The sequence below is a fragment of the Microcaecilia unicolor genome, chromosome 4, assembly GCF_901765095.1.
Source record: "Microcaecilia unicolor chromosome 4, aMicUni1.1, whole genome shotgun sequence".
Classification (NCBI taxonomy): Eukaryota; Metazoa; Chordata; class Amphibia; order Gymnophiona; family Siphonopidae; genus Microcaecilia; species Microcaecilia unicolor.
This window is the reverse complement of record NC_044034.1, coordinates 190,538,244-190,554,798: the sequence shown is the minus strand read 5'-3', so window position 1 is coordinate 190,554,798 and position 16,555 is coordinate 190,538,244. Positions and strand designations below refer to the sequence as shown.

Genomic DNA, 16,555 nt, shown 5'->3' with positions numbered 1-16,555 from the left:
ACACCCTGAAAATTCTTGGACTCACCATTGATCAAAATCTCACTCTCGAAAACCACGTGAAGAATTCAACTAAGAAGATGTTCAACTCCATGTGGAAACTCAAAAGAGTAAAACCTTTCTTCCCAAGGACCATTTTTTTGCCACCTGGTACAGTCAATGGTACTAAGTCACCTGGACTATTGCAACACACTCTACGTTGGCTATAAAGAACAAACCATTAAGAAACTCCAAACAGCCCAGAATTCCGCAGCCAGACTTATTTTTGGAAAAAACCCTAATAGAGAAATTACACTGGCTCCCACTAAAGAACGTATCGCGTTCAAGATCTGCATGATTGTTCATAAAATCATCTATGGAGACGCCCCGACGTACATGATGGACCTCGTGGATCTGCCACCCAGAAATGCTAAAAGATCTGCCCGAACATTTCTTAATCTACACTTCCCCAGCTGTAAAGGATTAAAATACAGACTAACACATGCGACCAGCTTCTCTTACATGAGCACACATTTGTGGAATGTACTACCAACTAACTTGAAAACAATTAACAAAATAGCCAACTTCCGTAAATCTCTGAAAACCCATCTCTTCAACAAGGCCTACCACGCGAATCCGTAACCTAACTATAACACATCCCCACTACACCCTTACTCTGAATGTCTTCTTTCTATAACTGCTTATCTAGTTCTTTTTTGTCATTCTTGATCTCTTTGTAACACCAACTGTATTGTTTATCCTGTATGGCGTTGCCATAACAGATCTCTGTAAGCCACATTGAGCCTGCAAAGAGGTGGGAAAATGTGGGATACAAGTGCAATAAATAAATAAATAAATAAAATAAGTACACGCTAATGTTACACTTACCGCAGGATGTCTTTTCATGTTGCATTAGACGTACATTGGTGCCTAATTGTTATGACCCGGTAGTAGTGAGCCCCTGTGCCCCAACTGAGCACGGCAGAGATCGAGTGACACCGCACTCGGTCAGGCAGCCAGACAACCCCTAGCTTCACCTGGGAAGCAACCACCGTTCACCAGGAGTTCAGCTCCCAGCTGCAGGTGGCCACCAGGACTTCTGGATCCGGCGGGGTTGCACAGCCGCTGACCAGACTGGTAGGAAACAGACACAGTCCAGAACTAGTACTCCAACAGGCAAAGAATAGTCAAAATCAGTCCAGGGTCAAGGCAGGCAGCAAACAAGCAATATCCGAGAAAACTAGCCAGGGTCCGGTACACAGGAAAACAGGAACAGAAGTTAGTGGCGAGCAGCACTCTGACAACTCCTCAGAACAATTGAGGCCGAAGCAACAAAGGACTGGAGGCAGGGCTTTAAATAGAGCAGGAATCAAACCTAAACATGTGCAGCTGAACCAAGATGGCTGCCCCCATCAGCAGAAAAACCCAACGCCCAAATATGGGCTTCCTTCCTGCAGCTGACCAACCCCAAGATGGCTGCCACAAGCTAAGATGCCCATCCCAAGATGGCCGACCTATCCTGGAGAAACACCACCAAGGTAGCCGATTAGCTCTGCCGAACCGGCCGCACAGGCCTGGAACCAGGTGAGGAACGTAATAGTATCCCCCCCAAAAGCCTCCTTCTTCTCCTCGGCCTGGGACGATTAGGATGAAGAGAGTGATACTAACCAGATCAGGAGCATGGACGTTGGTTGCTGGTTCCCATGAGTTATCTTCTGGTCCGAAATGTTTCCAGGACAGTAGGTAAAACAACCGTCCTCCTCGTAGCTTAAAGTCAAGGATTCGGTCTACCTCGTACTCAGGATCGGGATCACTCTCTGGCACTACAACCTTCTTGGATTCCGGATGCCACTTGGACATGCGGAAAGGTTTTAAGAGAGACACGTGGAAGGCATTATGCACCCTCAGCTGCCCGGGCAGATGCAGCCGGTACGTCACCGCTCTGATCCTGGAGCGTACCGCAAAAGGACCGATGAACTTGAGAAATGGGAGCTGCAGCCTCAGATACCGGGTGCTTAGCCAACCTTCTCTCCTGGCTGGAACGTGGGAGCAGCCTGTCTTCTGCAATCGTACGACTCCTTGGCCTTGACGGCCACCCGATGCAGTTGTGCCTGGACCTTGTCCCAAGCCTCCTGAAGCGTGCAAACCGTGGGCTGTACCAGAGGTGAGACCTCAGCAGGAGAAATTGGCGGAGGTAGTCGTGGATGACGCCCAAAGATGAGATGGAAAGGTGTAGTGCGAGAGGCAGAGTGCAGGCTGTTGTTATAGGCAAATTCCGCCCAGGGTAGCAGTGTGGACGAGTCATCCTGGCGCTGATTAGAGTAGGCCCGGAGGAACGCCTTCACTGTCTGGTTGACCCACTCCACCATACCATTAGTTTGCGGGTGGTATGCCCATGAGAAAAGGGTGGTTACCCCAAAAGCTGAACACAAGGCCCTCCAAAACCGAGAGGGCAATTGGGAACCCCGGTCACTTATTATCCTTTTAGGTAGTCCATGGAGCCTGAAGATATGGGTGATGAAACTGGAGGCGAGGCTGGCTGCTGTGGGCAAGGACTTCATGGGAACGAAGTGAGCCATTCTAGAGAATTGGTCAATTACCACCCAAATGACGGTGTTGCCCTGGGAGACCGGTAGATCAGTGATGAAATCCATGGACAGGTCCTCCCAGGGCTGCTGCGGTGCTGGCATGGGCTGCATCAAACCCCATGGTTTCTGATGCGAACTCTTCGTCCGGGCGCACACCGGACAGGTAGACACATATTGTAACACATCCTGCGCCATCCGGGGCCACCAGTTCGACCGGGCGATCAGATGGAGGGTTTTATGGAACCCAAAGTGTCCCGCAAATCTGGAAGCATGCCCCCACTGCAACACCTTCCTGCGGAGCCCCACGGGCACTGCTCTCCGGCACCCGGCACTGGCCCTGGGTATGGAAGGAATGCAGGCTGGATTTAACATGGGGTAAGGCTCCTCCTGGTCCCCGGGAGTCTCAAAACTGCGAGACAGGGCATCAGCCTGGACGTTCTTCTCTCCCGGCCTGAATATCAGACGGAAGTTGAACCTTGCAAAAAACAGAGACCACCGGGCCTGGCGAGGGTTTAGTCTGGTAGAATTCTGAAGATACAGTAAGTTCTTATGGTCAGTGATTACTGTGACCGGATGTGCGGCCCCCCTCCAAACAAGTAGCGCCATTCTTCGGAAGCCAACTTGAGTGCCAGCAGCTCCCAATCCCCCACCGTATGATTCCGTTCCGCGGGGGGCAAACTTGCGGGAGAAGAAAGAAACAGGGACTGCTTCTTACCGGCAGCAGACATCTGGGAGAGCACGGCCCCTACCCCCCAAGGCTGAAGCGTCAACTTCTACTAGGAAGGGCTGAGTAGGATCCGGACCTGCGGAGGACCGGCGCTGAAAGGAAAGCCTTCTTCAGAGTAGAAAAATCAGCCACCGCCTCCGGCGGCCAGTTCTTGACATCTGCTCCCTTCCTAGTGAAAGCCGTAAGGGGAGCCGTGATAAGGGGAATAATCCTGGATAAACTGCCGGTAGTAATTGGCGAACTGCAGGAACCTCTGCAAGGCTCGCAGACCCTGGGGTACCGGCCAGTCCTGGATCACGGTCAACTTCCCGGGATCCATCTGCAGACCGGTGGAGGATACCACATATCCCAGGAACGGAAGACTCTGCTGGTGGAAAGCACACTTCTCCAACTTAGCATATAAGCGATGCTCCCGGAGTCACTGAAGCACAATGTGAACATCGGACACATGCTGGGGCAGTGAGGCAGAGTAAATCAGGATGTCATCCAAATACACTATGACAGACATGTACAATAGATCCTGAAAAATGAAGTTCACGAAATTCTGGAACACCGCAGGGGCATTGCAGAGTCCAAATGGCATGACCCGGTATTCAAAGTGCCCCTCATGAGTGTTAAAAGCCGTCTTCTACTCATCCCTGTCATGGATCCGCACCAGATTGTAGGCCCCGCGCAAATCCAGTTAGGTGAAAATCTGCGCTCCTTGAAGGTGGTCAAACACTCCGGAATGAGTGGAAGCGGGGAATGAGTGGAAGCGCATACCGGTTCTTAACGGTGATCTTGTTCAGGCCCCGATAGTCTATGCAGGGACGAAGGGACCCGTCCTTCTTGGACTCAAAGAAGAACCCGGCCCCTGCAGGAGAAGTAGAGGGCCGGATTAACCCCTTGATGAGATTCTCCCGAATGTACTCCCTCATAACACGGGACTCCTCCCGAGATAACGTGTACAGACGCCCCCAAGGTGGCTCCGTACCTGGCAGGAGATCAATACACAGTCAAACGACCGGTGCGGGGGTAATGTATTCGCTGCCCAGGCGCTGAACACATCCTGGAAGTCCTGATAGTCATGGGGTAAACCAGACAACCCCTCCTGCGGGGTCTGCAGTGACACAGAGCAGAGTGGCATAGGGGCCTTGACGTGCAGGAGGCAGTGTTCAAAGCATCGGGAACCCCACTGCCCAATCTCACTGGTGGTCCATTCAATCACAGGAGCGTGCAGCCGGAGCCAGGGTAGTCCCAGAATCACTGGATGGCTCGGGCGAGCACCAGAAAACTGGATCTTCTCCTGATGCAGTGCCCCCACCTGAAGATGGATAGCTGTGGTAACCTGCAAAATAGTCCGGGGAAGACTGTCCCCCTGGATGGAGGTGACCCAGAGCACCGGCTGACAGGGTAACGTGGAACCTCCCAGCTGGGACAGGAACTCCGCATCAATGAAGTTCCCTCCGGCCCCGGAGTCCAACAAGGCTCTAGTCTGAACTCGACGTTCCCCGTCTTGGAGCAGAACCGGGACTGAGAGCAAATTGTCTGGAAGGGAGGCCAACCGGCCCAGAGCCACTCCCTTCATGGGGCTCGGGCCGGAGCGTTTCCTGACCCCTTAGGCTTGTTTGGGCAACTGCCTGAGAAATGGCCGGCCTCCCCACAATATAAGCACAGACGGTTTCGGAGTCGATGATTTCTTTCTTCCCTGGACAGGCGATGTCGGCCCATTACCATGGGTTCCTCCTGGATTCCTTCCGAATCCTCCTCATGGAACTCACGTGCCTCTGGATGACGAGACAGACCTCTGGATCTCTGCCCTGACCGTGGCATGCCTCTTTCCAGGGCTTGCTCCTGGTACCGGACGTGAATCCTTGTGCAGAGAGCAATAAGGCCGTCCAACGTGGCCGGAACCGGCCAGCCAGCTCATCCTTGATTCGCCCGTCCAGTCCTTGCCAGAAGATGGCTGTCAATGCCTCCTGGTTCCACCGGAGCTCCACGGCCAGCGTGCGGAACCGGATGGCGTACGCCCCGACCGACCCGGAGTCCTGCTGAATCTGCAGCAGTTCTCCCGAGGCAGAAGATGGTCGGCCAGGTACGTCAAACACCATCATGAACTGCTGCAAGAACTCCTCCATGTTAATCAGTATCGGACTCCGCTGTTCCCACAACAGAGACGCCCAAGCCAATGCAGCCCCGGACAATAGGGAAATAATATAAGTTACTTTAATTCTGTCAGATGTAAAAGCCTCCGGCTATAATTCAAACAAGATCTGACATTGATTAAGGAACCCCCTGCAGGCTGCTGTGGTCCCATCAAAACGCAGTGGCTCTGGGAGACGCAGACATGCGGTGGAAGCCTCCGCTCTACCTCCTGGCGGATCCGTAGCGGCCTGCTGCTGGGCTGCTGGAAGTTGATTGCAGATGTTCTGCAGCACACTGGACAATCATGCTATTTGTGCTTGCTGCTCCTGTACCGCTTGAGCCAATTAGGAAGCTTGGAATCGTCTGGCGAGCTCATGGTTTCGGCCTACTGTTATGACCCGGTAGTAGTGAGCCCCTGTGCCCCGACTGAGCACGGCAGAGATGGAGTGACACCGCACTCGGTCAGGCAGCCAGACAACCCCTAGCTTCACCTGGGAAGCGACCACCGTTCACCAGGAGTTGAGCTCCCAGCTGCAGGTGGCCACCAGGACTTCTGGAACCGGCGGAGTTGCACAGCCACTGACCAGGCTGGTAGGAAACAGACACAGTCCAGAACTAGTACTCCAACAGGCAAAGAATAGTCAAAATCAGTCCAGGGTCAAGGCAGGCAGCAAACAAGCAATATCCGAGAGAAGAACTAGCCAGGGTCCGGTACACAGGAAAACAGGAACAGAACTTAGTCGGCGAGCAGCACTCCGACAGCAACTCCTCAGAACAATTGAGGCCGAAGGCAACAAAGGACTGGAGGCAGGGCTTTAAATAGAGCAGGAATCAAACCTAAACATGTGCAGCTTGAACCAAGATGGCTTGCCCCCATCAGCAGAGAAAACCCAACGCCCAAATATGGGCTTCCTTCCTGCAGCCGACCAACCCCAAGATGGCTGCCACAAGCTAAGATGCCCATCCCAAGATGGCCGACCTATCCTGGAGAAACACCACCAAGATAGCCGATTAGCTCTGCCGAACCGGCCGCGCAGGCCTGGAACCAGGTGAGGAACGTAACACTAATGCAGTTTTGTAAAAGGGCCCTATTATTTTTAGCTTTCCTTTGTACCTCATCTGCTTTTAATATCTACCGGAACCAACACAGGAAGGACCTTGTTTGTCCATTACTGTTATGGAATTGGTAGATTCTCAGGAGGCGAACTCTGTAAACCAATTAAGGTAGACCCCTAAGGATAAGTAGAATGCAATCTTGCAACTTTTGGGGATTCTGCCAAGTTTGTGTGACCTGGATTGGCCACTATAAGAAACAGGATATTGGACTAGATAATACTTTGGTCTAATCCAGTATGGCAACTCTTATGTTCACATGTTCTCTGTGGTATTTATAATTGCTGTTTCTTCCCATTCTCTAAACTTATATCTAGCAATTAACTTGGCAAAACACTCAGGGGCCCTTTTACCTTAAAATGGCAACTCTTATGTTCACATGTTCTCTGTGGTATTTATAATTGCTGTTTCTTCCCATTCTCTAAACTTATATCTAGCAATTAACTTGGCAAAACACTCAGGGGCCCTTTTACCTTAAAATGGCCTATGCTGGTGAGACCTTACCTCCACCCATTGACTTAGCGGTAAGGTCCCACGCGCTAGCTTGGCAGTAAGCAGCCAGTGCGCATAAACTGCTGATTATCATCAGGTAAATGCCATGCAGTAGAAAATATTTTCTACCGTGTATTTTGATTGTATGTCAAAAATGTGTAGGCGCCTATGTGCCTTAGTATAAGGGCCCCTCAATATCAAGCATAGTTCAATCAATCTAATATTATCCAATCTCAGATTCAATTTTCAATAACACCAGATCATAACATTAAATTGCAAGATGTATGTATATACTGTTTGCCTCATTGGTGCAACTCATTGAATTTGACTGTAATCAATGAGATTTATAATACCTCCTCATCGGCAAAACAATATCATTTTTTACTTAAATATGTTCACTCCTGTTAAATTGGATGCACCAATAGATTCCTTCCAATTAACTTATCTTTTAGAAATTTTTCTTAGTGAAAGTAAGTGCCAGTGAGGGGCTGGATTGTCCGACATGCATGTTTCACTGCACTCAGCCGTATCAAGAAGTAACCCCCTATTGCATAATGCTGCCAGATTTAGTGGACCGAACATTCAAATGCAGTCAATTAACTGGATTCATTTTCTCTTCACAGTTTTCATGAATGCAGCAATACCAATTGCCGCAGTACTTATAGTAAGTCTGAATCTTTCTATACATAAAGTTAACTGTTAACTCAGTAGATGGTTCTGTAATGATATCTTCCATATACAATAGAAAACTGAACAATCAAACTTTTTTCCCTGTGTGGACTAGCAGATAGATCAGGCAAGAGGGCAGTATTAAGTTTTTAGGGGTGCGCACAGCCAAAAAAAAGCTTGGTTAGTCTTTATTTTAAACAAACGTTTTGTGATTTTCATGTGTTTTCATTTATGTTTTTGCATACATTTTATGAACACAAGAATTTTTTTTGCATGCACAACTCAAATGTACACATGTTAATTCATAGGTATATGCATGCACAAGCAGTTTCCACACACAAATCTTTTAGGTGCCCAAATGAACCAAATGTGGGCTAATGAATGTGTGCCTTATTAAGGGACCCTTTTACTAAAGGACTGTAGGGCTACCGCTGCATTGGCACTTGGTAATTGAACCTACAACAGGAACCTAGCAGTAGTCCAGCCTCTGCCGTGTGCCAACTCAGGTGCTAGAAAATGCATTTTTATTTTCTAGTATGGGAGCCCTTACCACCTCCTAAATGGGTGGCAGTAAGGGCTCCCCCAGGAAATGGCCGCCTGGGAAGTGGTTCACTTACCGCAGGGCTAGTTCCCTTTTTTAAAAAAAAGCCTTTTACCTTCTGCAGTAAAAGAGAGCCTCGGCGTGTGGTGAATCCACTCAATGATGCTTCCGCAGGGCCCCTTTCACCGCAGCTCAATTTCACTAAAAGCAAACATGCACGCTGGGGCAGGAAAGCAGGGCAAGCAGTGCAGCGGCAAATATCACCACAGGAAAGCTTCTGCTGGTGAGACTTGGAGACCAGGGCCGTGCCAACACGGTAAGCGAGGTAAGCATGGCAGGGGGGCGCTTCCCTCTGGGGGGCGCCGCCGCACCATGCTCACCTCGCTCGCCCTCCCCCCAACATCCCTTTTCTTTTTTTTTCCTTTTTAAATGTACCTCCGTAGCGGTTCCTGCAGCGCAGCGTCAGTGAAGGAGGCGGCGCTCCCGACGTCACTAGCCTTCCCTTCGATGTGTTCCGCCTTCTTCTGATGTCAAGGAAATGACGTCAGAAGAAGGCGGAACACAGCGAAGGGAAGGCTAGCGACGTCGGGAGCGCCGCCTCCTTCACTGACGGCTGCCGGAACCGCTACGGAGGTAAATTTAAAAAGAAAAAAAAGAAAAGGGATGTTGGGGGAGAGAAGAGGGTGGGCAGTTGAATTGAACAATGGGAGCGGGAGGGCAGGGGAGAGACGAGAGCATGGATGCGAGGGGGGGCGGTCATGGAAGGGAGAGGGGGAAATTGCTGGAAAAGGATGAATGGAGGGGGCAGGGGACAGAGGAGCATGGATGGGCATGTGATTGGGAGGGCAGGGCTCAGGGAGAGAGGGGAATTGCTAGATAGGGATGAATGGAGGGGGCAGGGGACAGAGGAGCATGGATGGGCATGGAGTGGGAGGGCAGGGCTCAGGGAGAGAGGGGAATTGCTAGAAAAGGATGAATGGAGGGGGCAGGGGACAGAGGAGCATGGATGGGCATGGATTGGGAGGGCAGGGCTCAGGGAGAGAGGGGAATTGCTAGAAAAGGATGAATGGAGGGGGCAGGGGACAGAGGAGCATGGATGGGCATGGATTGGGAGGGCAGGGCTCAGGGAGAGAGGGGAATTGCTAGAAAAGGATGAATGGAGGGGGCAGGGGACAGAGGAGCATGGATGGGGATGGATTGGGAGGGCAGGGCTCAGGGAGAGAGGGGAATTGCTGGAAAAGGATGAATGGAGGGGGCAGGGGACAGATGGGCATGGATTGGGAGGGCAGGGCTCAGGGAGAGAGGGGAATTGCTGGAAAGGGATGAATGGAGGGGGCAGGGGACAGAGGAGCATGGATGGGCATGGATTGGGAGGGCAGGGCTCAGGGAGAGGGGAATTGCTGGAAAAGGATGAATGGAGGGGGCAGGGGACAGAGGAGCATGGATGGGCATGGATTGGGAGGGCAGGGCTCAGGGAGAGAGGGGAATTGCTGGGAAAAGGATGAATGGAGGGGTCAGGGGACAGATGGGCATGGAATGGAGGGCAGGGCTCAGGGAGAGAGGGGAATTGCTGGAAAGGGATGAATGGAGGGGGCAGGGGACAGAGGAGCATGGATGGGCATGGATTGGGAGGGCAGGGCTCAGGGAGAGAGGGGAATTGCTGGAAAGGGATGAATGGAGGGGGCAGGGGAGCATGGATTGGGAGGGCAGGGCTCAGGGAGAGAGGGGAATTGCTGGATAGGGATAAATGGAGGGGGCAGGGGACAGAGGAGCATGGATGGGCATGGATTGGGAGGGCAGGGCTCAGGGAGAGAGGGGAATTGCTGGAAAAGGATGAAGGAGGGGGCAGGGGCAAGCGGAGCATGGATGGGCATGGATTTGGTGCCATGGGCCAAGGGCTCAGGGAGCAGAGGGGAATTGCTAGAAAAGGATGGCAATGGAGGGGCAGGGGCCAGAGGAGCATGGATGGGCATGGCTTGGGAGGGCAGGGCTCGGGAGAGAGGAGAAATTGCTGGACATAGAGGGTGAGGGAAGAGAGACTAAGGAGATGAAATGAGGGAAAGGAAGCCAGCGACGGAGAAAAACTGCACATGATGAAGAAAATAGGCAGAATGCTTGAGGACCCAGAAATGAAGAAGAAAGGAGGAAAGGAAGAATAAATGGAAAGGAAAGCCCTGGAAATGGAGTTACGAGGACACCAATCATGGTAGCAGAATCAAGATACTGGGCCAGCACTGATCAGAAAAGAAAGTCACCAGACAACAAAGGTAGAAAAAATCATTTTATTTTCATTTAGTGTTTGGAATATGTCCACTTTGAGAATTTACATTGCTATCTTATTTTGCAATGTATAGCAATTTGTTTCTAAGAATATTGCTGACAATTCCTGTCAGTGTGGCAAGTGGTGAGCGATCATTTTCACGGGGGGGGGGGGGGGGGTGCCGCCGCCGCCAACTGATAGTCTGCGGGGGGGGGGGGGGTGCGCCAACTGATGTCTGCAGGGGGGCGCCAGAGACTAGGCACGGCCCTGTTGGAGACCCCCGCTAGCCCTGGTATGTGGGGTTATGGCTGGGTTGAGAGCAGCAGAGAGTGGGGCAAAATGTGCCCCCCATTTTGGCTCATGCCCCTCCCAAATTGAGGTCTGGCTATGCCTTTGATAAGAGGTTCCACGTTAATTCTGTGTTAGACAGTTACTGCACAGTAAATGTAATGTGCTAGGTGGTAATGCTTCCAAGCCCACTCTCTGCCCATGCCATGGCCCTGAAAGAAAGATTCTGAGATAGCAACACACGGTTTAACATGCGTAAACAAGCAAAACCCCTTTATGCAGTCACATGGCAGCCTGTTTCCACCATGTTAACTGCACGTTAAGGACTCAATTCTGTAAAAAAAAACAAGTGTGTGCTAAGCGCTATTCTATAAATGATGCTCCAATTTGGGTGCTGTTTATAGAATAGTGCTTAGTGCCGGATCCGTGCTAATTTTGGGCATGAGGGGTTACACCAACTGAATCTTGGTGTAATTTCCATGCCTAAATTAGGCCAGATTCCCCAAATTCTATAGCACTGCCTGAAAATTCTAGAAACATCCCTTACTCGCCTATGTACCTCCATGGTCACACCCCTTTTTCAGATACATGTGGAAATATTTACGCACGCATTTTTATAAAATATAGATAAAGATGCACAAGTAAATTCCAGTTATGGCCAATTAGTACCAATAATTCATTGTTAGCACCCAATTATCAGCACTAATTGACTCATTAAGCAATTAAATTGAGTGCGCTATTTGAGCACTGGGTATAGAATTAGGGAGTCAGGGTTTAACACCCTTTTAAAATGGCCCCAAAGTTGATAATGCAAAACTAATAGACGAGGAGTAGAAGCAATGTTTCTACTGAAAGCATTAGCAGTAGGTACAAAAATTCCCTTGTTTGCAGTTTTACATATTGTGTAGTGGATAAGGTATATAGTACCCACACTCACTAATACTGTTCACATCTTCCTGTATTGCACTGAGCCCTCAATAACGCATTGTAACAGCACTTTTACCCTTCCTACAATATGGGATTTATTTGATGCAGCCAGAGTATTCTAGCCAAAGAGTCTCACATTGGTTGAACTGGGTGAATGGGATATCTTACCTTCCAATGATGGATACTATTGTGATTAACCTGGGGTGGAGCCTGTGCATAGCTTTGGTATTCCTTGCTCTCCTCAGCTTTGACTTTTGAATTTTAATACTGTACAGTTTATCACAGAATAAAGATGAGAGGGAGACATCAGTGCCATTTTGAACCGCAGTGGTTCCAGGACAAAAGTGGAAGGGAGCTGCTCCTGTACTGATCCATAGACTACAGGGAGACCCCATGGTGATTCCTGGGGGGGGGGGGGGGGGCTGAGAGTTGTGGGAGGGTTAGGCATGTAAATGATAGTATTCTATAACCCGTGCGCCTCACCTGCCCTTAACCTTGAAGTTGCATGCTCTGGAATTTGAGTGCACAGCTTATAGAATAGCGACTAAGGGCAAGTACACATAAATGCTAATTAGCACCAATTAAGGCCAATTATAACCAATAATTGACTGCTAACGCCAATGAACAGACAATTATCGAATTAAGTTATGCACGCAACTGACCCTATTCTATAAATTGTGCTTGTAACTTTGCACACTAACCCCCAGATTCTATATATGGCAACTAAAGTTGTGCATGGAACTTGGCCGCACAACCAATTTGTGCACATACCTTAATTGATTAACAAGCCAATCAGTACTGATAATTGGCCACTAACAAGCAATCATTAGCACTAATTGGCACTAATTAGAATTTACATGTGCAACTATTGAAGTGTTTCTGTAAAGTGGCGCATGTAAATTCTAATATGTGGATCTCAAAGGGGCATGGTAATGAGAGGGGCATGGGAGGGATGTAGGTGTTTCTAAAAGTTATGCACAGTGTTATAGAATATGTCCGATCTGCACCTAAGTTAGACTGGGCATTTACACCAGGTTTTAGTTGGCATAAATGGTCATGCCTAAATTTTAGCTGCAAGGATGGGTGCTACGCATATTTTATAAATTGCATTGAACTTTAAGTGAGGTTTATAGAATAGCACTAAGCATGGTTTTTTGGTGCCATATATGAATCTGGTCCTAAGCATAAAGTTGGGTGCCCATCTCTATAGCATTAGAGGGTAAGTGTTGGTATTTATTATTTAGATTTTGCTCACACCTTTTCAGTAGTAGCTCAAGGTGAGTTACTTCAGGTACTCTGGATATTCTCTGTCCCAGGAGAGCTCACAATCTAAGTTTGTACCTGAGGCAATGGAGGGTTAAGTGACTTGCCCAAGATCACAAGGAGCAGCAGTGGGATTTAAACCGGCCACCTCTGGATTCAAGACCAGTGCTCTAACCACTAGGCCACCTCCATTCCATGTGCCATGTACTTTTCTGTTCTATAAACTCCTGTTTCTGCATGTAAAACACCTTTCTGACTACAGTTTCATGTGTCTTACAGACATTTGTGGTCCATGCCCACTGTTGAATAGTGCTGACTTTTCTCCATCAGTGGCCTTTGCATCCTTTCTCTTTTTCACATTCTTGTAACACCCTGTTCCTGCTCTCCGTGTTGTCAGGTCCACAGTGAAAGCGCTTGTCAGGTAAGAGAGATTTTTGGTTTATCTTAGTGCCTGCCTTGCCCTTAGCTAATTCCTCACTAAATCATTCAGGAATAAATTTAAGGTGCCAATAAGGGTGGAGGAGTAAATGAAAACTCACTTGATGATGTTCGTAGTCAGACAAATGGAATAGGAAATTTGAAGCATATTTCCATGATTCTCTATAAATCACACCTAAAAAACCGGTGCTGAAAAAAACATTTAAGTGCTATTCTATAAGCTGTGCCTAAAGTTAGGCGTGGTTAGTAGAATAACGCTTAAGCACAGGGGTCATGCATAAATTTAAGCACATTCATTTGCAACAAAAACATGATGTAAATGCCCCTGCCTAAATTTATGTGCGGAATCCCTTATTCTATAATTGCTCATGTAACGAATCCATGCCCATGCTCTGCCCCAAAATGTCCATGAACCTACCATTTCCATGCCCCCTTTTCCGGGACAAATGTTAAATTTAGGCACGGATCACACACCTAAATTTACACACGTACATGTTAATTGATTTCAGTTAGCACCAATAATTGCTTGTTAAAAAGCCAATCGGCACTGATTGGCTCATATTAAATTGTACACGAATTGGGCATGTGGCAAAATTTGCACATGCAATTTTGGTGACTTTTATAGAATTAGTGGATTTATGTCTTGTGACCATCTTCATCTGTATCAGATAATTTTTTCTGTTTTGAGCAAAGTTGCTCAGCCCTGTGGCTGCTGATGAGAACTGAGAACACGGAGTATAAAAAGATGCAATGATTGTTTAAAGTGATTGTAATATCAATATTGCTATTTGGTAAATACCCTTAGTTTTTGCTCTGTATTGTGATTGACTTGGTTGTTAAGTACATGTTAACATATCCTATAGTATTTCCTTATGCTTTATCTACATATTAAAATCTAGTTGGTTCCATTTTGTCAAAAAAGCAAAAGATGAAGCAGTAAGATGAAGTAGATTGTCCTTAGTATCCAAGAGATCTTTGCATTAATTTATGACAACCTGTGCTTGATGATTAAACATCACTGTGACTAAACCTGGTCTAATGCTATAATCAAGGATGCTAAAATTAAATTGGCATCTTATAATGTTTCCATATAGCAAAAAAGAAGATTTTTATTTATTAGTTTGTGTTGAAATGTGCAGCTTTTGTCTGTGTAACAACTTAAGAAGCACGTGTAGATGTCATATAAGCCAGTTTTTTTTTTACCAGAATTTTAAACCAATTCAGTTATCTCAAGTATCAGATCCATGATTGGTAACATTTCAAGATAAAATTTTCTGTGTAATGACATGGCTTAGTATATAGAAATCAGATTTGCTTTCGTGTAATGGCAAGGCTTATCCAATCCATCAATTGAGTACTGCTTTCATTTTACTCAAGTGTTCAGAAACTGAATGAATTTTTCTCAAGCGAAGAAATTGAAGAAGAGGTTGACAAGGGTTCCCAGGCTCTGAATTCAGAAAACCACAGCAAATACCAGGCAGTTGTGAGTAATATCACCACCTTGAGAAACAGCTGTTTCTCCATTGTACATTCTTCTTCAAACATTCCCATAATCTCTTCAACTGCCTGAAACCCATCACATGTTAATTTCCTGCAAAGACTAGAATGTTCATAGAATGTATGCTGCTTGTGGCTGTCCAGGTTTTAGACACATTCACTGCACCATCACCGTTCACCTTTGTTTCTATCTTCCTGCTCCTGCACAGCCCCTCAAAGTTGTTAATCGTAAGAAGTCTACCAGAGAAGACTGGAACAATTACAACTCTCACCTGAGAAGACAAGCTAACAACACAGAAGGAGATGAGTTTGTATAAAGGTGATTTATGGGTCACTCTTTCCCACTCTGCCACTGCAGAATCTTTCTGTCTCTACCCTTACACAGCAGAGCCCTACACTCCAAAGTATCAAATAATCAGCTTCTGAGTTCCAATTGCTAAAGCAGAAACCAAAATTCTTCTCCTTCACTATTTCCTTATCTACTCTTCTTTGTACTTTCACCTCATGTTTGTGTTGATGTACAAGTGTTCTCCAGAAGCTAAGGTCCTGTTCTTCAATATTAATCCTCCAGGACCTCAACAGGTCTGGTTTTCATGATATAGGTAGTGAATATTCATGGGATATATTTGCAGATTTTGTCCAACGACTTGTTAAAGTTGACTATATGAAAACAGATTTGTTAACAGCCCTCAAGGTGAAAAGCACTGTGTTAGTACACCATAGTCAAAGAGCCAAAATCCATGGAAGAAGCAAATTCCATTTGCTGAGAAGCAACATGCTTAGGGTGACAGATAAAGATCCATGTCTAAGGGAACAAGCTGAGCCAGTCCTAGTTTTACCTCATGCTATGTGTATTGTCTGATTTAGTTGCTTAAGAAAGAGGGGTAAAACCAAGATTGGTTGTGAAGATCACCACAAGCATATAAAATACTGTTCTCCTTGACATTTCCATTCCTTATTGAGGCTTTGGTATTTTGTGATTCTCCATTTTCAATGGAGATAGCCATGCAAGTGGTTCTTTTCTAGTTATAAAAGTATAATGTTCCCTGGTGATATGGACAGATGTAAACACACAATGGTGAAAGAAAATCCTTTATTATAGAAGTGACAGCTTTTTCATCTCTGTGCTGCACAGATACAGTGGGGGAAATAAGTATTTGATCCCTTGCTGATTTTGTAAGTTTGCCCACTGACAAAGACATGAGCAGCCCATAATTGAAGGGTAGGTTATTGGTAACAGTGAGAGATAGCACATCACAAATTAAATCCGGAAAATCACATTGTGGAAAGTATATGAATTTATTTGCATTCTGCAGAGGGAAATAAGTATTTGATCCCTCTGGCAAACAAGACCTAATACTTGGTGGCAAAACCTTGTGGCAAGCACAGCGGTCAGACGTCTTCTGTAGTTGATGATGAGGTTTGCACACATGTCAGGAGGAATTTTGGTCCATCCTCTTTGCAGATCATCTCTAAATCATAAGAGTTCTGGGCTGTCGCTTGGCAACTCACAGCTTCAGCTCCCTCCATAAGTTTTCAATGGGATTAAGGTCTGGTGACTGGCTAGGCCACTCCATGACCCTAATGTGCTTCTTCTGAGCCACTCCTTTGTTGCCTTGGCTATATGTTTTGGGTCATTGTCGTGCTGGAAG

At 47.3% G+C, this 16,555-nt stretch overlaps 1 protein-coding gene and 1 long non-coding RNA gene across 2 annotated transcripts in view; both read left to right on the top strand.

Annotated features, from left to right (window-relative positions):
* The window catches only part of ABCC8 (ATP binding cassette subfamily C member 8), an 803,652-nt gene that overhangs the window by 414,565 nt on the left and 372,532 nt on the right, over positions 1-16,555 (top strand). The window contains 1 exon segment of the mRNA XM_030201075.1: positions 7,644-7,684. Coding sequence (XP_030056935.1) covers positions 7,644-7,684 — 41 coding nt within the window.
* On the top strand, positions 13,357-15,200 carry LOC115468923. Its single transcript, XR_003941935.1, has 3 exons — positions 13,357-13,389; positions 14,784-14,889; positions 15,113-15,200. It is a non-coding gene; the product is annotated as an uncharacterized LOC115468923 (long non-coding RNA).